This window comes from Convolutriloba macropyga, chromosome 8, assembly GCF_964194025.1.
Source record: "Convolutriloba macropyga chromosome 8, txConMacr16.3, whole genome shotgun sequence".
In the NCBI taxonomy this organism is placed as follows: Eukaryota; Metazoa; Xenacoelomorpha; order Acoela; family Convolutidae; genus Convolutriloba; species Convolutriloba macropyga.
Genome location: NC_134475.1, coordinates 7,885,273 through 7,897,760, shown reverse-complemented (window position 1 = coordinate 7,897,760; position 12,488 = coordinate 7,885,273). Strand labels below are relative to the sequence as shown.

Here is a 12,488-nt window from a genome sequence, read left to right as displayed (position 1 = left end):
AAATCTGCAAAAAACAAGGACACTTCTCGTCCATGTGCAAAGCACCTATGCCGGAAAGAAGAAGACCACCACTACAAAGCACGTCAAGCCCACAATCAAGATATCAAAACACTTACACACCCCGCTCCGAAAACAACCAAACCAGGAGAGTACAACATATAAAAGACAACACCGACCAAACGGAGGCACAAAACTATGAAGGTGAGCCAGATGAACTCGACGATGAAGACGCGGAAGCCGCCCTTTATATAAAAGAGCTCACAGAAGACTGGGCCAACGTGAACCTGATAAGACCAACAAAGTTCCACACGGAGAAGAATTCAGTCATAAACAACGAGGGCACAGGAGAATTCTGGGTAGCAACGACAACCAACAACAAACGCATTGTGTGGTTGGCTGACACAGGCTCCCCTAGAACTTTTATGAACAAAGAAACAGCGAACGAACTACTTCTCCACATTGCAAAAGCCAGAATTGTTCCCTACAAAGAACAAGAAAAATTTAAATGCTTCAACAATAAACAAATCAAAATCGAAGGAGTACTCCAGTTGGACCTCAAATCAGGATCTTGGAACGCACCGGACTGTCAAATCCTACTGGTCGAAAACAAAACGAACAACATAATGGGTAGAGACATCTTACAAAAACTCGGAATAACCCTCACGGCCAACAAAAATACAGGTAAGAAAGTCCTCCAGATCTCCGCCACAACAATAGAATCAAATATAATAAAATGGATACTTTAAAAATACCCCAAACTATGTACACGATTAGGAAAATCAAAGAACCACATTGCAAAACCAACCATGAAAGAAAACTTTAAACCAATTCAGCAAAAAGGACGCAGAGTACCCCTCCATCTCCTTGATAAAGTAGAGGCCGAACTTGAAAAATTAATACAGGATAAACAAATAATCAGATTAGACAAATTCTCGGACGAACATTTCATAAGTCCGGTAGTAATAACAGTGAAACACGACAAAAGCGTAAAAATCGCATTAGACTCAAAGAAACTTAACGATGCAATACATAAAAACAAATATCAAATGCAAAGCATCGATCACCTAATAGACGAAGTAGCAAATTACATCTCCGAAAGGAAACAAAACCCAGGTCAATTCTACTTCAGCAAAATCGATCTGAAATACGCGTATAGCCAAATTCCACTTGACCCAAACATCCAAAAACATTGCAACTTCAGTCTCCTAGGGGGGAAAGCAACAGGAACCTACCGGTTCATAAACGGCTTTTACGGCCTAACAGACATGCCCGCAACATTCCAAAAAACGATCGACAAAACACTGGAGGGCATACATTCAAAATTTGCATTTTTGGACGACATACTAATCATCACTAAAGCCTCCCTAAATGATCATGAGAACGAAATAGACAAAGTTCTAAACCTCCTAGACAAGGAAAACCTTGCAATAAAACTACAAAGATACGAATTCGCAAAGACAAACTTAGTTTGGTTGGGATTCAAAATACATCCAAATGGAATAATCCCAACTAACAAAAAATGCGAATCAATAGTTAAATTAGATACACCGAAAATACTCAAGCAACTACGTTCGTTCATTGGGTGCATACATCACCTCATTAAGTTCACACCAAACCTCGCAACCCTTAGTGAACCGCTCCGTCCATTACTCTCAAAAAGCAACTTAAAATCGCAAAATAAACTGGACTGGAAAACACTCCATACGGAGGCATTCAATAAAATAAAAGAAGCAATAAAATCAATATCAGAAAACAGAATATTTGACGTTAAATGCCCAACCAGAGTCAGATGTGACGCAAGTAAAAAAGGCCTTGGGGCATGCTTAGAACAATTCGTAAACTCAACATGGTACCCAATCGCATACGCGAGCAGGTTTTCAAATAATTTGGAACAACGATACAGCACTAACGAACTAGAATTACTAGCAGTAGTTTGGGCTTTAGAACATTTCAAATATTACCTCTACGGCTCACACTTCACACTCCAAACGGACCACCAAGCATTGTTAAGCGCACTAAAAGAAAACAGAGGCAACAAAACATATCAAAGTCGCCTTACAAGATGGGTAGATAGATTACTACCTTTCCATTTTTCAGTAGAACATATACCAGGAAAAAATATGGGATTTGCTGACTACCTAAGCAGAAACCCATCATCCGACGCACCTTCCCCCTCAGACAGAGACAAAAACTTTGTCATTAATACTATCGAAGAAATTAAACACGCGTTACTGCGAGCGAATATTGCTCCAAACGGAGCGACCAATAAGAATACAGAACAAAAACAATCATATGACGTCACAAGTACTAAACACGCACACTCAAATAAAACAACCGCTTTTCGCCAATTACCTCACACAAAACAGTTGCTCTCTCCTTTACGCAAATTAAATTACAACGCTCAAATTAAACACACAAGAAGTATTCAAAATTTAGTAGCAATTACAACACGCGCTAACCCCACAATAGAAACATTTAAAATCCCCATACAAAGAAGATTCAGAGCCCCCAACAAAAACAAAATCCATATGGAGCAACAACCACCAAATCTAATCTCTGTGTCCACCCAAACAGACTCTACATCAAATAAAGGTAGAGGTTTAGACCCCCTAGACCCGACAAGACATGAAGCCCTATTTACTGTTTACGACCAAACCCCCACCCCACTTTATCGGGAAAACCTTAATTGCGTATTCAACGAAGAATTTATCGCCCAAGCCTCGAAAAAAGAATTGAGCCCCATCATTGAATTCGTAAAAAACTCCGAATGGGAAAAACTTAAAGCAATTAATTCCACTGACTATCGTATCCGAAGAGACCTTTCGGTCTCCCCTTCAGGATGTTTAATTTACGACAACAAACTTGTTATCCCCAACAAGCTGAAAGGGATGGTACTCGAAACAATCCATAACAAACAACCGGGCCAAGCTGGTATGCTTGCCATCGCCCAACTGATTTGGTATCCTCATATCCATTCAGACATTGTTGCCCAAGCCCAAGCATGCCGCCACTGCACCGAAAAAGGTAAAAACCTAAAACCATTAATCCCAAAGACACGAGTTGGAAACTTACCACCACTTTCCGAACCTAACGAAGAAGTCCAAATGGACTTCGCGGGTCCAATACCATTTAAGGACAACGCCCTCTCCAATTACATATTAGTAACAGTAGATAGGTTATCTAGATACCCGCACGCAGAAGTTTTCAATAACTGTGACTCAAAAACCGCAATTGAGTATCTCGATAGCTACTGCAAAGTACATGGAATCCCTAGGTCAATACGGTGTGATCAAGCACAAGCTTTCAAAGCCCGAGAATTCGAAATATATTGCAAAAATAAAAATATTAAACTAATACTCGCTCCAGCTGGAGACCACAGGGGAACCGGGATGGTAGAAAGGCTAATACAAACAATAAAGCGTAGACTCGCAGTTTTAGACATCGATTCCAAATGGACACAAACAACATTAAGCCAGAGAGTAGCAAATATAATTGAAAACATCAGGCTAATCCCTAACGCCACCACCAAAACAAACCCATTTGAGGCACACTTCGGACGCAAACCTAACACAGAATTTTCTAACATAGTCACCAAACCGTCACACAAAAACTTAACATACAAAAAATTACGTTCGAATTGTTTAGACAAGAAAATCCTGAAACATGACGTACTCACCAACGAAGAGATGTGGCGCTACGACGGACTATCGGAAGACAATCTGGACATAGCATACAAGGAACCAGAAAACCCAACCCCCATCAGCATTGACAGCGACGAGTCCGACAACATGCCGCTCCGCCCTCGCTCCCCACTTAAGATAACACCATCTGAAATTCATTTCACCATAGGTGACAAAACAACAAAACTAGTAGTAAACAAACGCAACGTAGCAAAGAAAACAATCACACGAAAAACAAAAGAACCAAGACCAACACTCGCACCACAATGGAACATAATTCCAGATGGAACTATAACAAATTACACACCTCACACAATCACAGTTGACACGCCCTTAAGAAAAAACACAGTCATTAGAAAAAGTGACATTGCTATCGCAACAGAAACTAAACCACGACTAATACACATGGTAGCTTGCAAAACTGTAGGCGAATATAAACGCAACCAAGAAAAAATAAGAAAATTCTGTTTAGAAGAAGCACGCAACAACACTTCAAGGAACCAGCAACAGAACCATGGACCATCAGCCGAGTCCATCTGGACTAAAGAAAAAGTCAAGAAATTAGCGCAGACCAACCAACAACAACAACAAAGAACACCAAAAAGAAAAGCAGCAACGAAGCCAGCACCCCCACGCACGCCCAAAACAAACAAAAGAAAATTATCCGCATCAAAATCACCAGCACAAGTCTCATTCAACATGAGAGCACAACAAGCAGCCCTAAACTACGCATCAGAGTCACCGAAGAAAAAACATCCGCTAAGTAACAAAGTAGTTCAATTCACCGACAACACAAACGACAACCCAGACACGGTAATCTAAAACATACAACAGGATGCAGACGTACATACACCATTCCGAATAGTAGCATCATCAAACCCCAGCATTTTCTCGGACCCTGCCTTCACAAACAGCCAAGATCGTCAACTTATATCATCGGAAACAGACCTACAGGAAGAATGCCCGATTTCAATAATACCGGCACCCTCCAAGAGCACGACCAAAACAACGGTACAAGTCCAAATGGATACAACCGAAGACACGGCAACCGAAAGTGAATCAATCCACATGGACCAAAACATAGACGACAGCACAATAGTGGAAGACAAACTCAAACCACCATCGGTGATCTTCCTCGACTCTCCTAATGGAGATCCAGAAGGAACAGATAACATCCACAGCCAGCTACCCCACTCGACAAATGAACTCGAAAACGAGGAGAACCAGGCAATCCCACCAACCACCCAAGCGGTCACAAGCAAAACCCCAACAGCTACATCAACCCTATACACAACATCGTGCGATCCTCCAAGTGGAACGTCAAGTGTTTATGCTACTCCCCCCATGTCACCCTACAAAAGAGAGAACCCAGACAGTTGTACTACTGATGTGTAAACTTAGAAACTCACAAACGAACTGCTAAAAATAGCACCTCGTTTGCCCCAGCAATTTCAAGTATTATGTATAAACACTTTAACTTCATATGTTATATAATAACCTTCTGTAAATAAGTTCACTTTGAGTTATGTTAACGCAACAGTTCCGGTTGACTAGACCGGTACTTAGCTGGTTCGTCTGACAAGAGATGCAAACTTCCAGACGTAAAATAAGCAAACTGAAAAACAGTTAGTTAAAGCGTGGCCTTAATTCAACTTTAGACGTTGTTCTCTTATCCGCCAAGATTGAACTGTCATATAGAGTGAGACCTACTCTCACCCCTGAGCGAAGCCCGAGACTTAGAGCAGAACGTCCGGCTATAGTCCATTCGGACCAATCCACATTAGACAATAATCGCACCTATACTAGACCCACTACACTCCACACGGAGAATCAAAAGGATCTCCATCACAATTATTATTATTATTATTATTATTATTATTATTATTATTATTATTATTATTATTATTATTATTATTATTATTATTATTTTTATTATTATTATTATTATTATTATTATTATTATTATTATTATTATTATTATTATTATTATTATTATTATTATTATTATTATTATTATTATTATTATTATTATTATTATTATTATTATTATTATTATTATTATTATTATTATTATTATTATTATTATTATTATTATTATTATTATTATTATTATTATTATTATTATTATTATTATTATTATTATTATTATTATTATTATTATTATTATTATTATTATTATTATTATTATTATTATTATTATTATTATTATTATTATTATTATTATTATTATTATTATTATTATTATTATTACTATTATTAAAACCAAAAAATATTATGCAAAAAGTTCAATCAAAAGATTCCAAGGATTCCATCTGTTAATTTGCGAAAAAAAACAATGCAAATTTTTTAAAAGTTAATTTCACTCACTCTGTTTACCGATAATAATGTACTGAAACTATGTAATTTGGTCATTAGAGGGAATGTCAACGATTTCTACAATACTTGAAAGGAAAAAAATTCTGAAAAAAACGTCTCATTTCAAATGTTAATAGATATACAATCAAAAGACAAAAAAATATTGCTGTGAACTCCTTGTTGAAAAAGAAAAGAGCGTAAACAGAAGAAAAAAACAGAAAATTTTAGAACGCAAAGGTTTAAATTGTCTTTTAATTCGCGTCTACAAACCTTGAAAAAAATATAATGATTAAGTTCAAAATATTTGTTTCTGTGACACATTTTTTCTGAAAAAGATACTTTTATGAATCGCAGGATTTTTTAGATAAACGAGAAATCGAGAGTTTTTTGGATATGTCATGACATGTGAAAACCAGTTTTTGAAAAAAAAATTGCCACAATTTTTAAACTTACATCGACAACGTAAGAACAAGTCTTAATTGCCTTCAGAAAAAGAACATTTTTCAATTTTTCGTTAAACTATTTAAATCTGCAGTCAATAAAACGTGTGCCTCGGAAACTGATAATCATTTTTCTGTCCATTACTTAATTTTTGAACGTTTTCCGAGGAAGAAATGAGAGAACCAAACTTTTTGAACCTTAAGAAACCTAATTGAACGTGACGTGTTGTTTATTGTGATGTGAAAAGAAAAATCAAACATTGGAGTCAAATATGGTAAAAATGAAAAAATAATTTTGTTAGCGAAAAAAAGCTTTATAGGGCTCCGCTTAATTCACCTGGCTTGATAGTTTTTGTGCTCATTTGGCTCTCAGGTTAAAAGTGCAATATTTTGGAACCTGTTGGTTTTTCTCCTGGACGATTATTTCCTCACATTATTTCCTTTCATTAAACACTTCCCGGAAAAATGTTGGCCCGTAATTGTCGCGTTCTGAATTTTGAAATAAAAAGTAGCTTCTGAAATGTAAAAGTGCATTGAGATAATGGTATTCGGTACAATGGTATTGGGTATTTTGGCATTGGGTATTTTGGCATTGGGCATATTGTCAGGTAACTCTCTAAAGGTTAAAAAAAATCAGTTATACAGTATTTTCCTATCAAACTTCTCTCCACTACTACACTGTTCGATCCCGCATTGGAGCCCATGTACTGCCACCTAGGCTTATAAGCACAACCTTGGAGTTATAGCTAAGGGATTAATATCTGTCTTATAAGTAGTAATAAGTCATGCTATCAGGAATAACACTTATAGAAATTTATGTAAGACACTTCAGTTTTACTTACCAACCGATAGGCTTAGGACATGTCTTATTACATAGCGCCCGGCCATGATGTCAGCGCTAAAAATGCAAAACTATGAAAGATCAACGCTATATGCGGTGAACAGACAAAACAGATCCGGACAAAACAGTCGCAAATAACAAAGCTTTCCCAGACCAAAGAGTACCAGACAAAATTGTCCCAACTAAATGTAAAACATATGCACACAAATTAAAAAAGGTTCTTAGGTTAATCATATGATTGAATTTCATTAAAAATGTTAAGCTGTTTACATTGTTTTTTGCCAAATTGTATTTTGAATCAAGTTTTTCAGTTAATTTTAATTCATACCAATTAAAACAAAAGCATTCAGAAGCTTAACTCATAGTTTATTTTTGTTAATTGCTTGTAGATTATATTTACATTTTCGTCTGCTTTCGATAAACTATTTTGTCTGAGACTGCTTTGTCTGGGGATATTTTGCAACTTGGCCTGTTTTGTCTGGACACGGTATATGCGTTGAAAACAAAGCACCACAATTTTAGCGTTAGTTTTACATAATTTAAAGTTTAATTTACTTTTAATCTCACGAAATATAGAGTAATTTTAATAAACTATACTATATTTCGTGAGGTTGACGCTAAAATAAACTGTAAATTATGTAGGACCAACGACAAAAATGTAATGCTATAGCTTTCATCCTACATAATAAATGATTTATTACCCCATTTGTGGGGTGAGGAACTATATAATCAAATGGGTTTTTTAGTTCAGACACTTTTGACCAATAGATTTCTTCATCGTAGAGAAATGTGAGTGGTATCATTCAAAAGCTCGTCCAGCGCAGAATTCGAAATTGAAAATATTTTTTTTTGAATTTCGTGATTTTCGAGGATTTATTGAGGTTTAAACTTTTGTGTGAAAATGTGATATCTTGTTCACTTTTACCATGATTTTGTTCAATTTAGCATAATTTTTGTTCAAAATAAGGCTTTTCTATAAAAATATTATTCCAAAATTACATTTGATGCTGCGAAACACTTTTTTGTTACCAGTAGACCGATTAAAAAAAGCTAGTTCTGGTCTCGTGAGGAAGATTACTATAAAGAAACTCGAATTCAATTTAGCTGTTTATTTTTAGAAAACGTGTCCTATTTTTTTTGTTTTTTAGTCACTTAGAGACTAGTCATTTTCAAATCGCGGTTCCGTAGATGAAAAACCTCATTTACTGTCAAACGATACTCAATCAACACAAATTTTGTTTTCAAGAAATAGCTCATGATTTTTTTTTTGTCTTTGACTCTGAGTTTTCGAAATTTTTAATGAAACTTTGGTTCCCTTCTTGAGTTTTTACTAAATTTTGAGAGTCCTATTGCTTAAACTTGCCAACTAAGGGTGCAATCGGTTTTCCAATCGGCATAAGGTAAACCTATATTGCGCTTTGAGTGGACAGCTAAGGGTTGTCCAGAGTTTAAAAAACAATTTTTCAATTTTTTTTTGAAAACTAACCGATATTAAACTAATTTTCATGAATTGTAAGTCAGTCTCAGTAATAACAGGACGCACTTCTTCTCATTTTTACTGCAACCAAAATTAATAAGACAAGCGGTTTTATTTGCTACCTATCGGCTTTATGACTTCGATAACACGAGTTTTCGTATTTTCAAAATGAACTTTGAATTTTTTGTAATTTGGTTTCCTTTTGAAATCTTACCTCAATATCGTCGTTTTGGCAGTACGTTTTGCTTTAAGAAAATGTTCGATAGGTCATAGAGAAAGTTTTCAGAGAAAAAATTGTGGTTTAATTGGCTTTGACACTCTCGTCTCAAGTTTCTGCTGCAATTTTTTGGCTTTTGCCTGTGTTTGTCGTTATTTTCATATTCATAGGGCTTATTGTGATGTCTTAAAGATAACATATTGATGAAAAACATCCATATCTTCCAATTGAAACATAAGGTCGTGTTTTTTTACTTCCGATGAAAGCTCTAGAATTTACTGGCTGTTAAGACTTTTGAAACAAATTTTTAGAGTTTTTTTGTACTTTAACCAATCTTAAATTTATTTTCGTGAACTGTGAGTCAGTCTCAGTAAAACCAGGACCTTCATAGCCTTTACTGCATCTAATATGAACCCGGTTGTTGGTTTTATCTGCTAACTATTGGTCTTATGGCTTCGATGCCACGAGTTTGCATAATTTTTTTTAAATTTAGAGATAGTTTTTGTAATTTTGGTTCCTTTTGAAATCTTTTCTCCTTATCCTATTATTGATATCTCCCCTTGAATTATAGAAAACGTCCGATGAATCCTAGATAAATTTCTCAAGGAAAAGCTAATGTTTTAAATGGCTTCGACACTTTGTTCTCGCACTTACCTTCAGAAATTTTGGTTTTTGCGTGTATTTGATGTTGTTTTCATAATCATAAGACTTATTGTGTTGTTTTTTTGATAACTTATGATTCACAAAAAACCTTGCCGTCTCATTGAGGCATAACTTAGCGTATTTTTGTCTTCCGATGAAAGCTATTGAATTTAACGTTGTTGATGTAATGGGTTTTCTCAAAAATTTCGTGGTTTTATTGTATATATTCATACTTGTCGATTTTTTTGAAGTCATATTGTTAAAAATAGAAGAACCCTATTGCTGCTAAAACTTTTTATGAGATTAGAAAAATTTTTAAAAAATTTTTCCTTTTTCTATTGGCTTCGAGTCCTTTCTCGCTCAAATTTTTTTTGAATTTTCTGTTTTTGATTTTTTTGTAATTTTTCATATAGTCGTACAATGCTGACTGGTCTCATGGGCGTCTAATTGAATGAATGATGTTGCTCAATGCGCTGAGTTTATAGCGAATCGTATTAAATCTTACGATATTGTTTGTTCTTAAAGATTTTTTTTATAGTTTTCAGTTTTTGCTGTTTTCGTCCCTTGTATCTTATTCTCATCATTGAGAGGTTCCATCAAATTTCTTGTGATTCAAAAACTGTTTTTTCCGTTGATTTCATGTCGTAACTCATGTTTTGCTTGTTGGACAATATGCGTTTTCATAAAATTTTTTGAGTGGTCAATATTTGTGTTTCTTTTTCTCTTCTTTAAGCACATTCGCTGAAAAATTATGGTTTTTGCTTATTTGGTGTTTGTTTTTTATTCTTGTAGTCTTTCTATAGGCAGATCTTGTGAGCGCTGTTATGAGGCATGTTATCATGCAATTCAGTTAGTAGTTCGGTTTTGTAACGATTTCTTAAAACTCAGACATCTATTTTTAATTATCTCATCCTTTTGTTGACAATTAAGTCAAAAATGTAGATGAGCTAGGGTCGGAACATCATGTGCGAACACACATTTACGAGCATCCTTGTTTTAGCTTTGGTCTCACATAATATAGCGTTGATTTTAGTTATTAATCTCTAAGCATAATTTAGGGGGTTTTCAGGGTTAATTTTAGGGGTGATTTTTGAGTAATTTAGGGTTTATTTATGTTTTGATCAGTTTTGAATTAGACAGTTTTGAATTGTTTCAGACTGCGTTCACCAAGACGATTGTAGCCATCTCTTAGACGATCATCACTGTAGATCTTACAAGATTTGCAATCGGCAACCTTATGAAATGAGAATCGAAAATCTTGGCCCAGAAGACACTTGGGTCGAAATGTATCGGACAAGTTTCTTCGAACACATAGATTACAGATATAAAGTTTTTGCAAAATTGGAGGCTTCAGATGATCCTGATAAAAGGAGTTATACCATCAGAGCCCAAAACTAGTACTCTTCTCAACCCACAGCATTCTGACCAAAAACTCTACAAACACCGAGAGCAAAATGGGCACTTACGAGCGAAACTAAATTGTTATCACGAGGACCTTTTTCTCAGCAATAACGTTTTTCTTTACACCCCCCCCCCAAAGAAATTTAAAAGTTGAACAGGATTTGTTATTGATTGATGTTCCACTTCGGGAGGTGGAGTTGGACGCGGAATTTTTTTAATTTTTTTTTTGGGGGGGGGGGAGGAGGGGGGTTGTTTGAGTGCTTACGGTTTTACCATGTTTAGGTGTTTGGGGGAGGGTTGAGGGCATGAGGGTGGAGGAGGCATTAACTAAAACCTCGCCTTCGCAACCAGGAGAATTATTAGTTTGTGACTGCAATATAAATTTCATCTCCCGAAGTGATCAGAGTGTGAACAACTCAATTGTTAAAATTTTTAAAATATTTTTTTTCGAAATTAATAGGGATGAAACCAAGAGGTAGATGTAGAAACTGTGAAGTTCGATGAAGCGACACTTGATATCGTCTTTTCAAGATTTTGTGAGGAGCCGTCAACATAATATCAAACTTGTAAGATAATTTTCTGGGTCTCAAGAAACCAGATGATATACTAAGATCTAGTAAGATTAAATTAATTGAAAAAAAAGTAAGTCGTGGGAAAAACATGGAAATATGTAGCACAAAACAAGCTAATTTAAAACAATTTGTACCCTAGTTTCTATCTTGAAATTCATGGACATAATTTTCAGCTTATACTGCACAAAAAATGTTTTCAAATAAGTTGTTCTACTGCTCATCTTTTTGATTTAACGATAAAACAATGATATATTAAATTGACAAAAATAAAAATTAGTTTTGTTTTTGACAAATAAAAAATTCAATTGTCGACTCTTGTGCTCGAAAACATTGTGACGCGTTGATGCACAAAAAATGTCAAAATTTATGTTTGAAATATCTTGCCTTTCTCAGCTATAATGATCTTCAGAGTAAAGGAAATCCGCCTTGAAAATTTTGGTATTCCAAATTCTTTGGACTGAAACAAAATTGGTATTTGAAACCTTGAGAGCTAAAATCCAATCAAAAGGGACTTAAAAAATAAACCCTCAAATAAAATTAAAAATATACACCGGTCATATCAATGCACAGACTTTTTGCTTGGTAACTAACTTACTGTAGATACGTTTTATGTCACTTCCTCTTACTTCCTTTTTCAAAAATTCTACAGATGAAGACAGTTTGGACCAGCGAGTAAATTAATCAAATTTGATATTTGGATAATTTCAGTCAATTTTGGAAAAATGGATAAATTTTGCACATATCAGTGTGGTTAGATGAACTTAGCGATTTTTACAGTAGGTCGATTAATCGATAAACGCTTTCTTATGGATCTTGAACCAATTACTGATATGAAAAAAATATAGCAAACGTATGAATTCAAC

At 35.2% G+C, this 12,488-nt stretch overlaps 1 protein-coding gene across 1 annotated transcript in view; it reads left to right on the top strand.

Annotated features, from left to right (window-relative positions):
* Positions 1-11,225, top strand: part of LOC142344345 (uncharacterized) — a 106,886-nt gene extending 95,661 nt beyond the window's left edge. Inside the window, exon 12 of the mRNA XM_075395933.1 lies at positions 10,809-11,225. Coding sequence (XP_075252048.1) covers positions 10,809-11,050 — 242 coding nt within the window. The 3' untranslated portion in view covers positions 11,051-11,225. The remainder of the gene's footprint in view (positions 1-10,808) is intronic.
* The last annotated feature ends 1,263 nt before the right edge of the window (positions 11,226-12,488 follow it).